The sequence below is a fragment of the Drosophila miranda genome, chromosome 2 (genome assembly GCF_003369915.1).
Source record: "Drosophila miranda strain MSH22 chromosome 2, D.miranda_PacBio2.1, whole genome shotgun sequence".
Lineage (NCBI taxonomy): Eukaryota > Metazoa > Arthropoda > Insecta > Diptera > Drosophilidae > Drosophila > Drosophila miranda.
Window position 1 is genome coordinate 25,941,470 of NC_046675.1, and position 20,745 is coordinate 25,962,214.

At 42.8% G+C, this 20,745-nt stretch overlaps 2 protein-coding genes, 5 non-coding genes and 1 pseudogene across 7 annotated transcripts; 4 read left to right on the forward strand and 4 right to left on the reverse strand.

The window, feature by feature from the left end:
• Window positions 1-9,218: 9,218 nt before the first annotated feature.
• Window positions 9,219-9,290, reverse strand: Trnap-ugg. Its single transcript has one exon. It is a non-coding gene; the product is annotated as a tRNA-Pro (tRNA).
• A 914-nt stretch (window positions 9,291-10,204) lies between these two features.
• On the forward strand, window positions 10,205-10,277 carry Trnaa-agc. The gene has a single exon. It is a non-coding gene; the product is annotated as a tRNA-Ala (tRNA).
• Window positions 10,278-10,879: 602 nt separating this feature from the next.
• Window positions 10,880-11,885, reverse strand: LOC108154364 (annotated as a pseudogene).
• A 1,833-nt stretch (window positions 11,886-13,718) lies between these two features.
• On the reverse strand, window positions 13,719-15,654 carry LOC108157839 (dynein regulatory complex subunit 5). Its single transcript, XM_017290042.2, has 6 exons — window positions 15,444-15,654; window positions 15,005-15,358; window positions 14,719-14,896; window positions 14,463-14,659; window positions 14,155-14,405; window positions 13,719-14,101 (listed from the first exon to the last, which is right to left on the reverse strand). Exons 1-6 carry the CDS (start codon window positions 15,652-15,654, stop codon window positions 13,907-13,909), a joined length of 1,386 nt encoding a protein of 461 aa, XP_017145531.1. The 3' UTR covers window positions 13,719-13,906.
• On the forward strand, window positions 13,766-13,838 carry Trnav-uac. Its single transcript has one exon. It is a non-coding gene; the product is annotated as a tRNA-Val (tRNA).
• Window positions 15,655-17,000: 1,346 nt separating the features above from the next.
• Window positions 17,001-17,849, reverse strand: LOC108154460 (attacin-A). Its single transcript, XM_017284732.2, has 2 exons — window positions 17,511-17,849; window positions 17,001-17,447 (listed from the first exon to the last, which is right to left on the reverse strand). Exons 1-2 carry the CDS (start codon window positions 17,669-17,671, stop codon window positions 17,063-17,065), a joined length of 546 nt encoding a protein of 181 aa, XP_017140221.1. The 5' UTR covers window positions 17,672-17,849; the 3' UTR covers window positions 17,001-17,062.
• A 490-nt stretch (window positions 17,850-18,339) lies between these two features.
• On the forward strand, window positions 18,340-18,413 carry Trnat-agu. The gene has a single exon. It is a non-coding gene; the product is annotated as a tRNA-Thr (tRNA).
• Window positions 18,414-18,546: 133 nt separating this feature from the next.
• Window positions 18,547-18,620, forward strand: Trnat-agu. The gene has a single exon. It is a non-coding gene; the product is annotated as a tRNA-Thr (tRNA).
• Window positions 18,621-20,745: the final 2,125 nt, after the last annotated feature.

The following is a 20,745-nucleotide window of genomic DNA, read 5'->3' on the forward strand; positions in this document are numbered from 1 at the left end:
ATCCCCATATGTTGTGTGTGGTCCATCAAATGCTTTTAACTTTTATTTGTTTAATACATTTTTTTGTTCATGTAGGGCTTTTGATTCTATTGTTGTTGCTCCTGCTGCTGCATTTGTTTGCTTGGTCCAACAGTCGTTTTGGGACCACGGTCCAAAAAAAGACACAAAAAACGAAGAGGAAACGCCAACAAAAGATGAGAAAAACAAGAAGAAACATTGCAAAATTGTTGGCAAATATTGAATTTGCAACATATTCGACTCATATGTCACAACGGACGCGGTGGACGCGCAGGACACTCAGTGGGAAGCTGTCGCGAATGAGTAACAAAAGGTTTCTGTTTACCGGCATTTGCATTTTGTGGGGAGAGAGGCCTGGAGGAACAGAGTCGACCCTTTTGTTGGGAGTAGCCAAAAAAGTGTGTTGACCATCAGGGCAGCTAGGAATGAAGGCGGTCCCGGACCCCGACAAATATCAAATGCAGCACAGCTGTTGTGCAAATAGTGAGACATTAATTTTAAGTGTTCTGTGTGTCCTGTTTCACGGCAGGACTGCCCAACCCCCACTCTGTGGGAAGGGTAAATGTTCAAGAAAAGAAAACAACATGTGTGGGAGGAAGTCAGAAGAAGAAAATCCATATTTCTATTCCCAATTATACATATGTATATAATCCTGATTCGTATGTGGCTACATTTGTCTGCAATAGCTACGAGTATGTGTTTAATCAAACTTTAAAAAGTGCCCTACCCCATTTCCACTGGCAGCTCTTTCTCCTCCTTGGCATTTTCCAAGCCTTTTGGAATTACCCTTTTTGGCAAAACAATAAAAATTAATTTGTATTTAAATAACATTTGCTATCAACACCGTCACACGCAGGTCCAGCGTTTCCAGCTCTACCACACAACCATTTAAGCACCTTTGTCCGAATAGTACAGAGTGGAGCCAAAGAGATGAGAGCCCCCATATCTCCTGCCCCAAGTAACTATAACATTTAAGCGGCTTTGCCCAAACTTGTGAGCCATTTGATAGCTTCTGGCTGGAAAGGAACTCCACTCCATCTGCATCGAATGTGGAGGATAAATTCTATAAAATAAAATTATTTTTCATTTATGCATACAAAAATAAAATGTCAGAGTTCTCTTTTCTGCCAGGGCTCTCTTTATTTTTATGGCTGACAACTAGCAAGGTTGAGGCCAGGACGACTAAATCATGTAAAGGATTTACGTTTTATCATCTAGCCAGGCCTCAGGCAGCCCTTGTTGGTTTGCTGGTGTCGCCTTTCCAGCAGTTGACAGGAAATTGAAAATTTCCACAACATCAGCGGATACATCAGAGTCGTGTGTGTCTAAGTGTTTGGGGCTCGAGGATGTGTCAGTGACGCGATTCCCGAGGAGGCCAATAACATTTACGCTAATTTGATAATCTGTTCACGCACAAGGGCTGGCCAGACATTTGCATAGCCAAGCAGATGTGTGTCGGATCTAGGGCCAGAGTCCGGGTTCGGGTCCGAGCATAAGAGACGCACCTAATTGGCTGCAATGGGACCCCAGGGACCTCGGCCAGGGTTTATGGCCTGTTGGGGTATCCCCCTGCTCCTGCTGGACCCTTTTCGTGCATTATCAGCGCGTTATCATCGCATTTCCCTTCACTCTCGAGCGAGCCCAGAAACACTTTGGTCTGTGGTCAGCAAGTTTATTATTTTGACTCTTATTTTTACCCCAACCCGCTTATCTGTTTTCTGTTGGCCAAAAAGCTGTTTTAGCCATGCTCTGTAGCGAATCCGTTTGGGTAATCGCTTTTACACGCTTGACTTCAGATGAAATTAGCTGCGGGTTCATTCGGGATTTGTTTGTTTCGCTTTTGGTTTGTGCTCCAAAATAAATTAAATATATTTGAATGTATATATATCTAGTAAGTAGGGTTTTGGGGGTTGGGAATAAATGCATGTTTCAGGCTAGGTTCTAGCCGGTTCTATTCTTTCGGTTAACCAAAAATCCATTCAGAAGGTCTATCCAGAACTGAAGCCCACCTTCGGAGAATCTCAAACATCTAGTTCTCTTTTAGGAAGTTCCCCTCAAAGCCATCCTTTCCTCTCCTGATTTTCACATCCCCTTCTCATTAGGCTGCGACTTCCACCGCCTCAACATCTGCCCACATAAACGGAAATGTTGGGCCCACCCACTAGTCGTATGCGCAATCTGCTACCCTTCCACACAAAAGCACCCATACGCCCTGTGGGCTTTTCTATTTTCATACGTTTGAGTGTGTGTGTGTGTGTGTGATGTCCTGGTGTGCGAAAAGATTTATGTATGTTTTCTTTTTCTGTCGGTGAACATTTTAACGCCTGCAAATTTGCTAATTAATTAGTTTAAATGCCAAAAGGAGCTCCCAAAAAGGAGCTGCCTTGGAAAATCCGCACGAATATATATGAAAATCGAGCTATATAGATAATTTACAGATCTCTTGCGGTAATGAATCCAAACAAACCATTCCTCTTAACCACTTTTGTGGCTGCCTCTTTTAATTAATGCGTTTATGAGTGCCGTGTCGCCCACAGACGCGTTAAAAAGCGTTTTTACACGCATGTAATTTGTAGGGAATTTGTTGGAACCCTTTTCGCATACTTTTTCGGCAAAAAAAGGAAAATTAATTTAACGCATGTTTTTCCCGGGTTCCCTGTTATAATGGAATTGATTTAAGGTTATTAATATGAGCACTCTGTGTGGAAAAAAAGAAAAGAATTCCGGGAGACGCCTAAGTAAATGTTTGTAACTCCTGCCGCCTGCTGCCTACCACTGCCGCACTGCCGTTGGTAACCTTTAACGTCAATTTTATGCAAATTATGTTGTTTCTGTTGGGAAATTTCGAGGAGGTACGAGAGGATGGATGTCTCGCTGGGGCTGGATGCTGCTGCTGCTGCTCCTGTATGTGGTGGGGGCGTGGCATTTGTGAAACGACGGGGCGTCGCTTGAAAGTTTTTCGGGGATTTTCGGGGGGCGGGGAGTGTGAGTGTTGTTATTGAAGTTCTCTGAGGTGGCTGACTCTCTCGACTCTCGACTGCCAACTGCCGACGGGCGACTGCTCACTGCTGACTTATTCAATAAGCCAAGTTGAAGTATGCTCCATTATATATTTGTTGGCTCTGCGGTTGTGGCTGCTTAAGCAAATACCGTGTATGCAAAAAGTGCAAATAATAATAATAAAGAGTACTTATTGTTTGATTTATGTGTCTGTGTGTGCACAATGCTGCAAGGATGCCGCAGGATGAGCTATGTTCTATGGTCCAATGATGGAATGAATGTATTACCTTCTTGAAGCTGAGTCTGAAGTTTGTCGTGCAATTGGCTATTGCTAGATTTAATTGAGTTATTGATATCATATAGCCACGAGTACATAGTGAAGGAAGTCATTAAACCAATTTGGTAACAAATAAAAAAATACAGCAAAGATAATTAATGGCATTATGATCCTTTGATATTTTTACCATGGAATAGAGGCTCCTCTCGGATCTTAGAGCTTCTTAATGTGGTCTCAGATATAGTTGTAATATAGTTTCCACCATTCATTGGGATAAAAGTAAACCTGCTCCAGAACTATATAATTTCTCAATTCTTGAAACCATGTTTCTTGTCCACGTTCTGTATCATCTTCTGTTCCACTTCGTTGTAATCTACCCATATCAAGGTGTGAACATTATCCCAAAAAAGAAACATCTCTCATAACTCATCGAAGTCCCACCAACCCAACTCCAATTTCAACTGCTTAGTTTTGAATCCCTCTCCAACCCCAGCTAATCCCGCGCCATCAGTTTCCGCCTGAACACAAAGCAGCCCCCGATAAAGTCACCTTTATTTGTCAGTCTTAGTCTTAGGCTCCCCCGAGTCGACTGTCAGGTCCACTTCACGCCGCGGCAGGGCACGTTCCATTCCACACAATCCTGAGTCCTGAATCCTGAAGCGTTAAACCGCACACACCTATCACGATGATGACGATGTTTTTCTTGTTGCTGTTTTGCCGTCACCTCCTGGCAGCCATCGAGGGGGTGGTACGAGTACTACCCGAGTGCAGGAGGGTGCGGATGGCTAAGTGAGCCATTTATCTTCCCGGGGAACCTCAAGCGCGACACAACAGCAACAATCACTTCCTACAGGCGTCATCCAATCCTCAATAATGCCGCTTTCGAAATAAAACGATTTATATGCCACAAAAACAACAGAAACAGGAACAACCCACAGCATACGTACACAGGCATTAAAAAGGAATTTATTTTTAGTAGTTTGTAACTAGAAAATATTAATTTGTAACCAATATTTTAAACGCAGGACCTCCTGTCTTAAATTTAATTACAAATTTGGATCACTGTTATTGTTTTTTTTTTGTAGTATATTTATAGAAGATGAGATACTAGATATTCGTTTTATCCGTAGATTAATGGAAGATACAAGCAATAAATTGGTTGTAAATTGTTTTAATTATTCAGGGATACTTTTTTATTTGATTCTATTTGCGTTTTGTTAACTGAATATTGGAAAAATGAAAAGCATCTAAAATCCTCCATATAAGTAGGAATAACGGATAATATGTAAATTTCTTCGCATATTTTTTCGCCCAGTGTAGCATCAACTACAGAAAGAATCGCAGTCCCATATTCCTCTACCGTTTCCCATTTCCCATTCGGCCTTATCCCGAAGCAACATCAATTGAACAGCCGCAGCAGCAGCAGCAACAACAAGCAGTAAATGAAACCCCTCGAAAAAATGTAGCTGGGGAAAAAAAGACTGAAGTAAAATCGAAGATTGCTATCTTTGACGGCTTGTTTTCCTGCCCATCCTGCCCAGGTTTTGTGGGCGGGGCAGCTATTATGTATTGGCGTTGAAACAATTTGAACAACAGTCGTCGAAGTAGATGTCGATGTCGAGGTCGAAAAGGAGAACCAAAAAACAAATGAAAGGAAGTCGTTTAAAAGTACAAACGGACATTATTTATCGCTCAAACCATTTAGCCGCAGAAACTACCCGAAAGAAGCATTCGAAAAATACGAACAACTCCACAACCACTCCGCCCACTCCGCCCACTTGTTTTTGTTGTTGTTGTGTCTACTTAGTTGTAATAAATGGAAAAACCCCAGATAGGGAGATGGGCGATGGGTCCTGGTCCTGGCCACAATGCGTTGCATATAATTTCTATCCGTTTCTGGGGATAGCAATTGGATTTTAGCAGCAGCTACTAAGGGCGGATGGGGAATCGATTGATTTCTGCTTGTTCGAGCGGTTTTCTATAAGAAGCAAGTAATCTACAGTTGTCATTAAATGGTGGAACGTGGCCAGGATGGTCAGGGTGGAATAGGAAGTGCGTGGTGGAAGTTGGTCGAGATGAGTTTCTGTTGAAAGTGGCAGGATGGGAAAGGAAATGAGTGGAGTGGATTGAACAACCTCTAAGTTGTGGCTTCTTTTGGTGGGGCAAAAAAACAGATGAAGTCAAAATTAATGAAATGTCGAAAGGGTAAACGGATAGGATGGCCCTTGGTATGATTTAGGGTCCATCATATCTTCCATGCACTCGATTTCTTCACTAAAGTATACTCTGACGATAGAAACAGATTAAGTGATCATATTAAGAACACTAAATTTTCCGGGTCTAACTATATCTGGTTAATCAAGGGAGCATCAGCTCCCTTCCATTCTTGAAATGAATCCATAACCAGTGCATATGTTGCCGCCCCCTTTGTACGAGAATTAGCATCAACTCCTCTCCTTCTTCATCACTCACTACCCGTGTGTCATATGAAACCGCGTCGTCGAACCCCCACCCAATGCCCTCCTGCCTACCCTCAAGCCCAGTGTGTCCAGCAGACATAGGCAGATATGGAAAGATGGTGTGTATGAAGGGGAGTGAAAGCTAGCCGCAGGCATCTTATCGCCTTAAACCACTTTAGTGTCAGTCCTGCTGACAGCGGTCCGGCCTCAAAAACAGAGAGTGGGAATGGGTCTAGGACTAGGGACTGCCACTGCCATTGCCACTGCGACTCGTGAACATTGTCGCCTTTTTTTGTGTGTGCTGGGTGCTGGGCATCCCGCAGTATACTCCGGGGAAAGCAGACTGGACTGGATGTTGTCTCTTAACATGGCCAGTGGTCTTGTCGACATTGCGATAACAAATACAAAAAAAAAAATAGAATGAAACGAGGAAAAATAAAACGCCAACGAGGAATTTTACGCTCTTGGCCATAATGAGGGTGATTTTCGTATTTGTGGTAGATTTGTCCACTTAGCAGGAATGACCACGAGACCAGGAGGGGGGTGGTGGACTTGGGCCTGGGATGCTGTTGCAATTTGCTGGCCTGTTGCGGGCGTTAAGGCAAATCATTTGTACATTTTCACAGTGGATTATGGTCTGCCTGCCCCCCTGGACCCTGTTTCTTGATTTCTGATGATAATGCTCATAATTTGTGAGGCCTAGCCTGCATATATTCCTCCTGTTTGCTGTGTTTTTCGTTGCCTACTTTTTTGGGCATGATATATGCGCCAGCATGCTTGACAATGATTTGTGCTAATGAGAGCGAGCCAGGAGACAGGAGACAGGGCCAGGGAATATCCTCATCGAGGATTACTCTAAAACCCGAAACCAAAGTCCGTGTTGAAAAGATTCTTGCATTTAATTGGCATTTTTCTGTGGGCGAAGGAGGAGGGTCAAAGTTTTTTAATAAAGAGTAGCCGCCTAGGAATTTCCCATGCAAATGAATATCTACCCCCACGACAGTTCAGTTCCGTTCCGTTCCTCTCTTCATTCCGACTCAGTTGATTTTCATTTTCATTTTCATTTTGGCCATTTAGCCAGCGACCTCAAGTGCGGGTCCGGACCGGCATCCGTCCGGCACCGCCCCTGCCCCGTGTATACACAATTGTCTACGGATTTTCAATATTATTTGGCTGCGGTCTTCCGATATACAAAAATGCTTCAGTTCAGTCCGCTGCCCCTCGGGCCATCTGCTACCATCATCTTGGGTTCATTGTGGGTGTGAAATTGTGGAAAACTGACTGACTGCGACTGTCAGCGGGCACTGAATACATTCATTGTAACCGATTTCAATTGGGCATTTTATTTTATATTTGAATTTTAAAATTCCTTCCGCTCCGGCAAAAGGGCGACAGGCGACAGGAAAATGGACAATTTGTGTTTGTGGCAATTGATTGGCAAATACTGTCCGGCCAAATGAAAAGGTTTTCTGATTAATACGCACTGACAGCAAGTCAGGGTAGAATAAAAATGGAAGCGAAATATTTGCACATCGTTGAGAATCCTGGGAAGTACTTTACTTTAAATACGGTTTGAGGTGGGCAGGGAAGAAGCAGTTGAACAAATGGGAAAAAAACAATAGAAGTTAGAAATTAGTTTACAAAACAGTAAGGAACATTTTTTAAAATAGCTTCAAAACTGAACTTTCGCATTGAAACATACGGGCGGACAGGACCAAATAGACTTTAAAACCAGGTTTGAATCTGGATCCGCGCCGATGAGCATAGTTACATTTTTCCTGATGCGCAACACGTACCATCTGACAAGCCATGTTCGAATGGGTTCAATGGAAAATACAATGGGGAAATTCTCTGTCCATAGCACCAATCAGCACTTTCGGATGAGTGGAAACGAAGCGGATGCAGATATATGCTGGAAGTACTTGTTGGCGTGGTCTGCAATTTTCTCTGTGAGTTTCAGTTACGTACCAGCGCGGATGTCTCCGTTTCAATGATATTTGTTGATTTCGTTCATCTCGTTCCTCTTGAGATTGATATTCACGCAATTGCGACATGCTCACACGCACATTTACGTTGTCTTGTTGGTTCGTTCGCCTATTTATAGCTACACGAAATTTGTTATATTATATTATATAATATTATGAGCTCTTCCTGCTGTGCCTTAGAACCTTTTCCCCAATTTGAATATACCTTCATCAACGGATAAAATAAATAAAAGCCACAGAAACATCCGAAAGATATGCCAAACTTGTGATAAGTATATAAGTAGAGAATAAGCCTTCCTCTCTAAGATATACATATGTACCTACAATATAATTTGACGATTTTGGATCTATGTACTTTTTTGTATCTAAAAAAACAAGTTGGCTAAGGCCGTGGCTCTGCTTTTATACCCGGTACCCAGCCAGCATACATTTAAGCTTATTTTATTTTATGGGAGATTTGTATTGTCGGTTTACATTTATATCATCAGCCATTTGATCTCGCCAGCGGGCGCACACTGCACACTTGCGTTGATAGTCTTTGAGAACTAGGCGTGAAACAAGACGGACAGACAGACAGGGCTTTATCGACTCGTTTATTGATGCTGATCAATAATTCGTATACTCTATGGGGTCGGAAGCGCTTCTCTCTGGGTGCTACACACATCGCCTTTCACCAAAAATAGAATATATCCTTATAATCTTCATGTACCGAATATAAAAGGAACTAAGATCAGTAACTTTGATTTTCTAAAGAAAAACTGTGCTCAAATCGATGTATCAACTACTGGAGCTGACTAATCCACAACCGATCGAACTTTGCACTTAACTTGGCAGTCTGTGAACTCCTTGGGAGAACCCAACCATAGCTTAACGCATCATTTGAGCGCCTTAAAGTCGACTAAACTCGTAAAAGAAAAAGTTACTCAATGCCCAACTTGCATGCAAATTACAGGCAATAAAACGTGGCACATCCAATGCTTAGGCGAACTTCTGCTACAAGAGCCAAAGCAGATTATTCTTTATTGTTTAGACAATGACAGAAACACACGGGCAGGACGAAAGTCCTTGTGGCAATTCTCACATCATGCGATTGGCATTGAGATTGCGTCTTGGCTTGTAGAAATTCCCAAGGCTGTCATATCGTATGTAAGGACAACAAACACTCCGCCCGACACGAGGGATATGCAAATTTGTCATCCAACAAACCAAACAGAAAAAACACATATATGTACATAGGAGTGAAGGAGTGAAATAATCATAAAAACGTCAAGCCCAGACAAAGACAATGGCGTGGGGGAAAACAATCCTGAATTGAATTTTTATCTATTGTATTGGCCATAAAGTCACATTGTCACATGTATAAAATGATTATTGTTTACTCTTAAAATTTCTCTAGGCATGGCTAGGAGGATATGGCGGAATGTGGATTGTGGTTGTGACTGTGGGCATGGCCATTGGAATGAGTAAAAAGCTGAGTAAGGGCTCAACCGGGATTTGAACCCGGGACCTCTCGCACCCAAAGCGAGAATCATACCCCTAGACCATTGAGCCGCACATGATACAATCGGAGCATTTTGCATTTTTCAGCTTCCAATTTTATCTCAAAGATGCAATGAACCATTTGGATCCAACTAACGGATACATTCGTGGCGTAGCCAACTATTGGATACATCTTTGGCATGCATAATGAGGCTGCGATTAATGAGGTTGAAATGAGTTGAAATCAACAACCAGTTTCTATCGTTTCTCTTATGTGAGCTGCATTTATGAATAATTCAGTTGGGCTAACTCTAACCCTTGTGGGCCATACAGTTTCTTCGAGGTGAGAGTGCTAAATGGAACGAAGTTTGATAGCTAGATAAAAAAGATAAAAAAGTCCTGAGAATCGAACATTTAAACTTAGATTTAAATATTGATACCATTATATTTGCACCGAGAGTGGAAATTGTAAAAGTTCACATATATTTTACCATTAATATGAGATTAATATTAGACATAAATATATTTCCTACAAATTGTACTTATATAATAAATTTATTTTATAATGTTTGATACTTACATTTAATATGAACTGCATTAAAAAGAAGTTGTAATACATTTATACTTAAATCAAAGTGTGTTATATTTAATTTACGGATGTATTTCTTTTTGTTCTCCCAGTGCATATACATAAGATAATAAGTACTTATTTGTAACATTTCTTTGAATGTTTAAATCGCAAATTCTACTTTTCAATTGTTTTTATTTCTATTTTATGCCCACATATCAATATTTGTTTTAAGATTTATCTGTGAACTATCTGAAGTAATATAAACTCTAAAGATGTATTCACAAGATACCTTCACAATGTACAATACTTATATATGTACATACCTCTATGCAAAAAAAGGGTTAATTTTCATCAAATGTATGTTTCGTTGGTAGTTTTTTCTATTGAAGGCCTCGAAATTGCCGAAATCTACGAAGGGGATGTAGCTCAGATGGTAGAGCGCTCGCTTAGCATGTGAGAGGTACGGGGATCGATGCCCCGCATCTCCAGCAGGATATTTTTTATTATTTAAAGTAACATTTAATTTTCGCATTTTTATTCCTTTTCAATTAAACTTACCCTCATCAGAGCATTGCTGATATATTGACTTTTAATCGCTGCAGCCGGGGGTTCCATAATTTTTCACAGCACGCCATCTGACTCATCAGATTTTTTCTTTGTCTCTGGGCTCTTTCTGGGCATGCTTTTAATTTAATTTGAAAAGTTTTGCATGCCCATTTGGCACATTTAACCCCTTCGCTGGGGACCAAGCTGAAATAGACGAAAAAATAAAAAGAAATATCATAAATAATGATGATAACGTCCAAAGTTTCCGAGGGCATGGCTATGGCACAAATAGCCACACCCAAGAACCCACCCACCCCAAATACAATTATCTGGACGGCGGGCAAAGCAAGGACCGAGAAGAAAAATATGACAATTAGGCGCGTAAACTAATTGAGGCTGGCAGCAGGAAATTTGAGGGATTGGAAAGGGTGCGGAGGCTAAAATTTTAAATTTGAATTAAGGAGAAAAAGCTGAACGATACCAAAAAGAAAGAGAACCATTTCAAATTGATCTACAAACTTAACATGGAAAATATGTTAATAAATTCATTTTATTACAGCTAATAATGGAACAATCAAACAATTTTCTCTAGCTCAGTGGTATAGGATAAATTATGTGTAGCTATATCGTTGGCCGGAACCTCATCCTTGGGCTTGATGTTCAATGCGGCATAATCGTAGTTCCCCTGAGCATCCAGGGTCCAGTGGCGGCGTTCGACCAACTCCAGAAGCTCCTTTCCGCCTGCACGAAGGCCCAGACGCTGTGCCGCCTGCTTGGGGGTCATTTTCAGGTAGGACTTCTCGATGCAGGAGGCAATCTCCTCGCGGGCCGTGTGCACCAGCATGTCCATGAAGTTGCCATAGATCTCCGAGGGCATGGACTACTTGGCCTCCAGTATTTTGTTGTAGCGTCCCTCCATGAAGTAGTTCTCGAGGGCCAGCACGGGCATGATGAAGCGATCCTGGAGCAGCAGGGCCGACGGCAGTCGCTCGAGTGCGATGTGGAAGTCGGCAATGCGATTTGTGGCCAGCATATAGAGCAGGCTCAGACCAATCATCTTGTGCATCTCCTGTGAGGGTTCCAGGAACTTGTCGTAGTCGTAGTAGTACATTTTCAGCTGCGCCATGTACCGCTCAAAGGCGGCGTAGTCCTTGACGGTGATGCTGTGCTCCACTGCGATCTCCAGCACATCGCGGGACCTCACCAGTTGATCCTTCTGCTGGGGGTTGGACTTTGACATCTCATGGGGCATCAAAAATCCTCCAAGAATCTCCAGCTTGAAAATGCCCAAAAGTTGACCACAGCGCAGAAGATTCGGGGCTCGTTTGCTCCATTCCTTTATATCTTTGTATAGATTGGACATGATGCTTTCTTCTGTATAAAGTAATTTGGTTTAAGAATCTTCAACCTTAAGACACAGAAAATATGGAAATCAGATCTGACTTTGGCAGTTGGGAGCACAGTTTTGCCCAACGAGTAATTTTCCAGTAATTTTTGTAATTTAGTTCGACTTTGACGACTGAAAAGAGTCTGAATGAATTGATTTTGCTCTCTTAATAAATTTGAAAGTGTATGCTAGGCCTACTTTGATTTCACATTTTCTTCATCTTGAAAAAAGTGTCAAAAACCTGTAACGAGGTAAAAAAGTTATCCTCAAGGTGTAATACATTAAATCTTACCAGATGTTTATTTTTACTATATTTCATTTTTAAAGCCTTCTCCCTGCCCTTACTTTTCCTCTTCTTCGGCACCTTTTGGGCTCTTTTCCTCTTTAGATTATTTTTTATTGTTGGCCTGGCTCAAGTTTGTGGCTCAATATAAATCACAAAACTGTAGCCATTCAAGATTTATGAGCTGCTAAATATGCTGGCGAGGGTGGGTCGTGGCTTGGACATTTTAGCCAAAAAACTTTGTCCACATATCAAACTTTAAAACGCAATTATCATATATGTATCTACGAGTGCAAATGTATCTGTTTGTGAGCTTTTGTACCCTGTATGTGTCGGTCTTCGTCTGTGTTGTCTTTTACTTGCTCGGATAAACAAAACAAGGTCCTAAATAAACAAAACGAGAAAAAGAATCACCAGAAAATGAGTAAAAAGTTGCGCCAGACAAAAATACCATTTGATTTTAATTGAAAAATAGCAACAAGAAAGTACTATCAAACAACCCCCTGAATATGGAAAACAAAAGGTGCTGAGTGATGGAATATAGTTGATAGTATCTGTCTAGATGTATTAATCGATGAAGTGTTAATGAAGGATGAAGGGAAGATGGTATTTTAGATATCTTGATATGCACAGATACTTGATATACACACATATGTAAATAATGAATAAGCCCCCTCAGAACTAAGTCCATCATATACAGTCATTGGTTCCAGTCTTTCTGATCTTTCAAGAAAGATGTCCTGATAAATGGAATCCTACTAAACTCAACTCCAACCCTCGAGGGAAATACTCGCATGGGCTTTGAAACCAAACAAGCTATTACAATTTTTTAGCGATAGATTTGAAAAACAATTAAAGAGCGGATACAAAAACTTCTACTTAGAAACAGGACACAATGGATATATCGAAGGTGGATTAAATATATAGATACATCCACAAGCAATACCTTTCAAGAAATCCTTGTCACTGCCCTAGAATTGTACCTCAAATTGTACTTTCTCGCTTTTACCTTGAACTAAGCTTATGAAAATTATTCCAATTAATGACACACACCTTGCTCCTTCTTTCTCATCCTGGCAGAATCTCTCTCCCAACCGCACTTAAAATGCCATTAACAAAAGCACAAACAATTTTTACACTCCTCGTGCCAAGAAGAGCAGCCCAAAGCAAACAAGAACCAACTACTAGTACCAAAACAAAAAAAGTAAAGAGCAGGAGGAACAACAACTACAATAGAAACCTACAGGAATTTCCTTTTTATTTATTTTTTCAACAACTTTTTACCTTTTTTCCCCAACTCATTTTCAAGTGTTTCCACTTAGTTTGGTGTTGTTGATGTTGTTGCTGCTTCTTTTGAGGGGAAAACCATTAGAAAAGGGCAACTGGGAGACGAGACCCGTACTCCCAGGAGCAGCTTGGTCTTGGGTCCCGGAATCTTGATGGGGTTAGGCATTGTTTTTGTTGACTTAAGTCAACAAGGTCGAGGGTTAATGAAAGTTGGCTTGAAAGCTTTGGTGTTGGTTCACGGTTTGCTGCTTAAGTTGTTCCCAATACTTTCGAGGGTGATTGTGGCAAAGGACAGCAGAAGGAATATATGGAGGTACTTTGATCAATTGTGGTAGAACGCTGCTTGCTTTGCCTTTATATTTGTATCTATATTTAGTAGCTCTTGCTCTCTATTTCAAGCAATCTTATTATTTCAATTGTCCCCCATCGAAGACCCCCATAAGTTGCCTTTCGGCAAGGCAGTGTCTATCGCAGTTTCTGTGGTGTAGTGGTTATCACATCCGCTTTACACGCGGAAGGCCCCCGGTTCAATCCCGGGCGGAAACAGTTGAAATATTTATTTTTACATTTTATACTACTTATCTTGTCACTTTTTGATTAAGATTCTATTTTGGTTAAATCTTCATCATAGACTTAAACTTATCGCGTTGTTTCTTCTTCAATGCCTCGTACTTTTTCCGTTCAATATTTTTGATGAGAAATTCTTGGAATTTCTGACGCATAGCCAAAGAAAGACCCGTGTTTCGCAAATCCAATTTTTCCAGAACTTTATTGCAGTTGATGATCTTTAGCAAATGTTTGCCAAAGCCCTGAATTTAAGGGGAGTTTGATGATTGAAAAGATAGGAGTATTTAGAGCTCACCTCCCCCAAGGCATTGTTGGTCATATCGATGTCCAGCAGCGCCGTGTGCTGACAAATCAGCATCATAAAAAGCTTGGTAATGGTCTCCGTAATGGAACACGAGCCCAGATCCAGCTCCTTGATGGGCATGGCCTGGAGGGTATGGAAGATAGCAGCTGCTCCGTCACTCTGTATGGGATTCAGACGCAGCACCAGTCGCTGCAAGGGCACATGCCTCAAAGTGCGACTGAGGATGTAAGCTCCTTCTTCAGCTAAGACAAAATAACTCTATTATAGGAGTATGGCTAGAGGAACAAGGCGTGACTAACTGATCTTATTGTTGGTCAGGTCTAAGACAGTTAGAGTGCCGAAAGACTCCCGGCCACAGGTTTCCAGAAAGCCGCGAATGCCGGCATCCCCCACCGCACAGTGGATGAAGGACAGTTCGCTCAGATGATGACAGCCCTTGTCCAAACTGTGGGCCAAGTATCGCATCTGATACGGCAACAGTTTGGTGTTGTGCAGACTGCAAGCCAAAAGATGAATCAATTAACATTGCCGAGTTTTCGAGTCTGTAGTCCTCACCAGAACTGCCGCAGCTCATGGCACTGACTGAGCCCCTTGGCCAGGAGCAGAATATCCCTGGGCGTCATTTGGTTGCAGCCCGTTTGGTAATTACAGCCTGCCGTCTTGGTGCTGTAGCTCAGTCGCAGTTGGCGTAAGTCCGGCAGATTGCTCAGCAGGTAATCGAGCGGAATGTGATCTGCAGATTGGATCGAAACGAGGCTCATACTCTGGTAGGTCAACACTCTGCTGCAAGAGTAGAGGAAGCAAGAGTATCGCCACTTCGTTGACACTTCACTTCACTCACCGTTTCCCTCGGTGGAGGCTGGTGAGGGCTGGAGGAAATTTATCTCCAATTGATTTATGTACGCCGCACAGATGTCCAAGGTGGCCTGCACGTTGCCCTCCTGCTCGTAGTCGCCGGTTTGCATATTCTGAATAAACTCCTGCACATGTCGCTCCATGTAGATGTTAATCCAAGGCCGCTCCCTCCCGCGCGCCTGCAACGGGGCCGTCCTCCAGCGCTGTTCGTAGCCCCGCACCCAAAAGAAGTCGTCACGGATGTGCGAGCTGAGCAACTGCAGCGGTAGCTGGGTGTCCAGATGGCTGAGTATATAGTTACGGTCCTCGCGCCGTCCCAGTTGCTGGTACAGCGGCAGCTCTAGAGACAGACAATTTCAGGGATTGAGATTGTATTGGGGTTTTGGGCGTGGGTGTGGGTGTGGGCGTGGGTGCGAAGCACTCACCACTCCAGTTCTGTACGATGGCATCGAGCACAAGATGTCGCAGACTTTTCGCTTGATTTGTCTGGCATTCGTGGGCTTCGTTCTGGGTCTGCTGGCTTGTGTCCCATGATTTACCGCTAACTTTGGGCAGCTTGACATCCTTGAGATTGAAATAGGCCTTGAAGGTGTCGATGGAGACGGTGCAGGGGAACTCACAATACGTGAAATCCATTTGAATATAGTTTCGGTCCGTCTGTCTGTCAGCTAGCGATACGCTACTGAAGGAGATGGAGACGACAGATAAACAATGCACAATATATTAGGCCGGCTTTTGGGTTGCCAGGAAACTGTTGTCAACGGCTGTTCTTTTGTTGTTCAGAGAGTGTTGAGAAGGGTGCAATGGGAACAGCGAGAGGAGTTGAAATACTAGTGTTGGTAAGAAAGGAAACTACCAAGTAATCTGTACAAAGAACTGAGGAACTGGTGTTCCTTTAGGTTAATTTTTTCCATCAGCGTTGGAATGGATAAGAAAGTGTTGGTCAGTATTGATTAAAAATAAAAGTAAATTTATATGCTAATCTTCGTCAAAAATTAAATACAACTTGAAAGTATTTTGAAGCTCATTCTAAACTTCATAAAATATGCAAAACTTTGGTTTATCTCGCCTCCTTTGAGCTCCTCTGGCATTTGCATAACAAAGTCGTTTCGGCCAACGCGATAAAGCCTCAAGTGGCAAGCCGATTATGACCCTAATTACATGACATTACAAGTCTACATTTATCCTGCACCTCCTCCGCATTACCCTCCTCCTTATCCTCGCAGCCAGACAGTCCTCTTGGGAATATCAAAAATATTGACTTGGCATCTTTCATTGTGCCCAATCAAGGCGGATATCTACCTGAGGATTAGGCCAGCTGACATGACTGGCTGCCACTGCCACACCGAGGTAGAGGCAGAGGCTTCGGCTTCGGCTTCTCGGCTTCTCGACTTACTGTGGTGTAATTTTTATGGCTTAGCTAGGATTCAGCGGCGTCTGGGAATACTTATGCAAAGTATTTCCACGCATAAAACGACGTTATTTATGTCTTGGCCTTGACGACGCGACGCGTTGGCCAAGAATTAATAACCAACCCCTCAATGGGTGTATTCTAGATGCTGTGTGCCTGCCATGATGCGCATTATTATGGCCAAATTATACACCGTATAAAACAGTTGCGCTTTTTTCATGCAGCGAAACCAAATTTTTATGTAAAGCAATTTATTTTGAATTATTTTTATGGCACTTAACGGTTGCGCTGCCTCAGCACCCATGCACGAGAGGGTAGCGTTGCTGTAGCCGAAGCTGACTAGCCAAAAATTGGTTTGTCATTGGGTACCCTTCTCCTCACGGAGTTTTCCTCGGTTATTGTGCGAATTTGGTTAGATAAATTATGAGAAATCGATGCGGATATTGACAGCAGTTTGAGTGCTTGAATAATAATGATAGCCAGCCGCCAAATGGAAATTTAAATCGATTGGAATCTTTAAAAAGATTATAATATACAATTTCGGTCAATGAAAGATAACTTTGGAGGGTTATACTGATTACAATTTTATTGGAACATCATAAACAATTATACATTTTGTTTAAGTTTAACACCTTAAAAATCATATCGGAGGTTGAGTCCGCCTCCAATGTCGGACTTGCCGCGTAGTGGCCCACTCATGTGGCGCACGGCATTGCCGGTAGCATTCAGATTGAGGTTGCCACTGGGTGAAGTGTACAGGTTGGCCCTGCCAGTTGCCTGCATGGTAGTCACATCAAATTGGGGCACACGATTCACCCCCAACGCCGCGGAGTGACCGGCGGATGTCTGCATATTCAGTCCGGCTCCAAACTGATCGTGGGTGCGACTGTGACTGTGATACCCTGTGGCATTGAGCGTCGTGTTTTGGGTGTGGAGGAGATTCGCCTGGGCCGTGGCAGTGGTAGTGCTACCAATGCCCTCAATGTGACCATGCTGCACGGACAACCCATGACCATTGCTGGTTGGATGGTGGAAAGTTAGTTAGATTTGGATTGCTCTTTAAGAAGATAAGGGGACTCACGCATTTACTGCTCCGTAAACGCCCTTGGTGACGGGGCCTCCAGTGCCCGGGGTCATGGCGAAGACTCCTGCTCTGGCATTGGCCTGATCATGGCCAACCATCACTCCACATCTGGCGGAGGCCTCTCCTGTCTTGGGGTTTCCGGTTGCCTGACAATCCATTTCTTGGTCTTTCGATGCTTTTCACTCCGTTCTTGGACTGGATACTTTGTTTTCTGAATGGCTGCTGATGAGAAGCAGACGCTTTTATAGGCTGATATCTTGTGGCACAAAAAGTACCCCACGGCTGATTTTGGTACTTTCCCGAGACATTTTCTCTTCTCGATCTGCACTGCTTCTTAATCTAGCCATGGGCGTAGGTAAGAACCTAAGTTCATATAAAGGGGAAATTTATATTTTGGGAATTGAAGTTAATTGAAAATAATATGGGAAAATTATAAAAAATACTTAAAAGTTACTTTTATGCCAAGAAGTTCTGCAAAAAAAAATTGACTTTTTTTACTACGTCCATGAAGATACACGATTATATGCAGCTGTATTTCCCCCTTAGGCTTGAATAAGATCATCGGGGAGTCACCAGATATGCAGATAATAATACTTATGTCCATGCGTATTTATTTAGTGAAACATCTCAGCAAATATGTACATATAGATCAGAAATTGTTCCCCAACATTCCCAAAAGTTTTCATGGTTTGATGAAATTGCTTTTCCTTGTTCGTCTCCAGATATACATCTATAGATATTCCTATTCCAATATTCAATCAGCATAATTAATTTCTTCACGGACGGAGGGAACTAATTATTGGTGGTTGGACACGGCGGAATAAGTGGCGCCGTGGCTTAGTTGGTTAAAGCGCCTGTCTAGTAAACAGGAGATCGTGAGTTCGAATCTCGCCGGGGCCTTTGTCTAAGTGGCTATATTATACATTTTTAAAATCCAATATTTTGACTTTAACGTCTTAGTTTATTGATCTTTTAAAAACTGGAACAATAATTTTATCATTTTAGTATTACAAGTTTCCAAAACGGGGCAAGTGGCGCCGTGGCTTAGTTGGTTAAAGCGCCTGTCTAGTAAACAGGAGATCGTGAGTTCGAATCTCGCCGGGGCCTTATGTGTGCAATTGCGTTTGTTTTTTTTTTCTTCTTTTTAACCATTTTTTCTCGCTTTTTCTGGCTTGTTCGAGTATTTAATGCAATGCGTTGCAGCTGTCAGTCTTCGAGCACTCCGTCCGTGCAGGCGCACAGGTAAGATAAAGGGGCAGCTTTCGTTTTTCTTTTGTACGTCTGCAGTGCTGACAGCTGACAAAAAAGTTTCGCGTAAACAGTGGCAGCGGATTCGCCTTTATGGTCAGATACGTATCCACACACCTTTTCCCCGAGGGAGAAAGGGGAGACACCTGTTGTGGTCCTTGCAACGGCGATGCATAACGGAAACAACGGCGCTGGGCAACGGAAATGTTCGACAGCATGTTGCGACGTTGTCGACGACTCCGGGTGGCCGTGCCCCGGAGTGGATGGAGTCGGGAACCCGGACTGATGGGGAGCATATTTGCCTTGCAAATGGAACGTACGGCTTTTCAATTTCATTCGCTTTTCCACATGGAACGGGGGGAAGTGGGAGTGGGAGGCCTGCTGCAATTAGCCGGGTAGAAGGCTTATTTGTTTCAATTTATTTACCGCCACTCGCTTCTGCCTTATCTTTGTTTTTTATACCCAAACGCACCCAAGCTGCCCGATGTACATATAACCCCGGACGGAGGGGACACTTCCCACATATAATTATGTACGAGCCAACTTCTGACAAGCGGCAGACAATGGCAGAACAATGCTATATGCAGACGGACTTCGTGCCACGAGGCATAATCATTTTTATGGATTTCATTTCCAATGTCCTTCCCTTTGGGGCTGTGTCCTTTGTGTGTCGGATACAGCAATGTCCTTTTCTAATTTCCTCTTGAGAATTAATATTTGTGTACATATGTATGTCTGCCGCTGACTGGGCAGCTCTGGTTTCCCGATCATATCAATGAAGATAGGGTACTAAACTCTTTCCGATGGCTCCATTCGATGTCCAAGAAGGAAGAGTTTTCCCAAAACTTGACAAATATCCCAATGGTATTTACGCAGACTTCCTTCATCCACAATAAGCTCTATTCCTCCCCCTAGCATGTGTTCTTTCATAGTACATATATCACTTGCAATGCTCTGACGCCTCCAGTCCGGTCTATCCCATTTCATATCCACCGTCAGACCCAGACCCATGTAGCAGCTTCTCATCATCACCCAAGGATTTTTAGCAATTGTCAGCAATTTTCCCAATAGACGCAGCACAAAAACTATCACACAAAACCACTAAGCAAATGTCTGTTCCCCACACAACGTCCATTCCATAGAGCTGCTGTGTATTTTTCTGATTACCCCGGACAACAGTAGTCCGGTCGGGTTCCAGTTCCAGCCACATGGTGGGCGTGTACATAGCATAGGCATTAACATAATTTATGTGGTTCCGCCGGATTTAGCTTTGTCGTAAAAAGGACACTCGGCCATTGTCCATTTCAAGCTTCGATAACAAAAGGCAAAGGAGTCCTCGCCCTGTCCGGGCCCAGCTAAGGATTGCGGTTTTTATTGTTTTGATGGCAACAAAGTTTATGAAAAGTTTCGCCTCCGGGCCGTTTCTCTCTAATTTCGTTTGTAGTTTTTCTGTTGACTTTGCATATTTTTTTAATTAAATGAATGTCGGCGCAGAGAAATCAAAGTCCACTCGTACTTGTGCTTCGCTTGGGAGCTAATCTATGAGGCCATTACTCAACTTTGGCCCCAGGCTCTGCCAGAAAACTGTGGGTGGCATTGGATAGGAGGAGTAGGGGTCTACGCGGATTTCATGGATGGTTGGCAGGGGCCATAAAAACGTGCGAAATTTTCACGGCCTTTGGATGTTGTGCTGTTTTTGTTTTTCCAGACACGAACGCGGGCGGCTCTCCCTCTCCCTTCGCACACCTTTAACTGATTGTTGTCACCTGTTTTTTGCATGCTTTATTCGCAGGACTCTATGGATGTGATGACACCCATGTGGAGTGGAGAATACTGGGTCTGACATAGGAAAAGTGTTCCTCATTCCCTATCTCCAGAAAATTAAATACTTTAGATACTTAGAATTGGAATATCTTGATCATCACCTCTGTACAGGGTGCTCAAATGTCGAGTCCCTTCCATCCTTGAGTGGCCCGATTCTTAG

Excerpts from the sequence above, each read along its gene's own strand:
- LOC108157839 (XM_017290042.2), bottom strand. The coding sequence starts at position 15,654 with ATGGATTTCACGTATTGTGAGTTCCCCTGCACCGTCTCCATCGACACC. Across the intron at positions 15,359-15,443 it reads CATCGTACAGAACTGGAGTG|AGCTGCCGCTGTACCAGCAA; the intron begins GTGAGTGCTTCG and ends GTCTGTCTCTAG. Across the intron at positions 14,897-15,004 it reads AGCCTCCACCGAGGGAAACG|ATCACATTCCGCTCGATTAC; the intron begins GTGAGTGAAGTG and ends TCCAATCTGCAG.
- LOC108154460 (XM_017284732.2), bottom strand. The coding sequence starts at position 17,671 with ATGGATTGTCAGGCAACCGGAAACCCCAAGACAGGAGAGGCCTCCGCC. Across the intron at positions 17,448-17,510 it reads GTTTACGGAGCAGTAAATGC|CAATGGTCATGGGTTGTCCG; the intron begins GTGAGTCCCCTT and ends CCATCCAACCAG.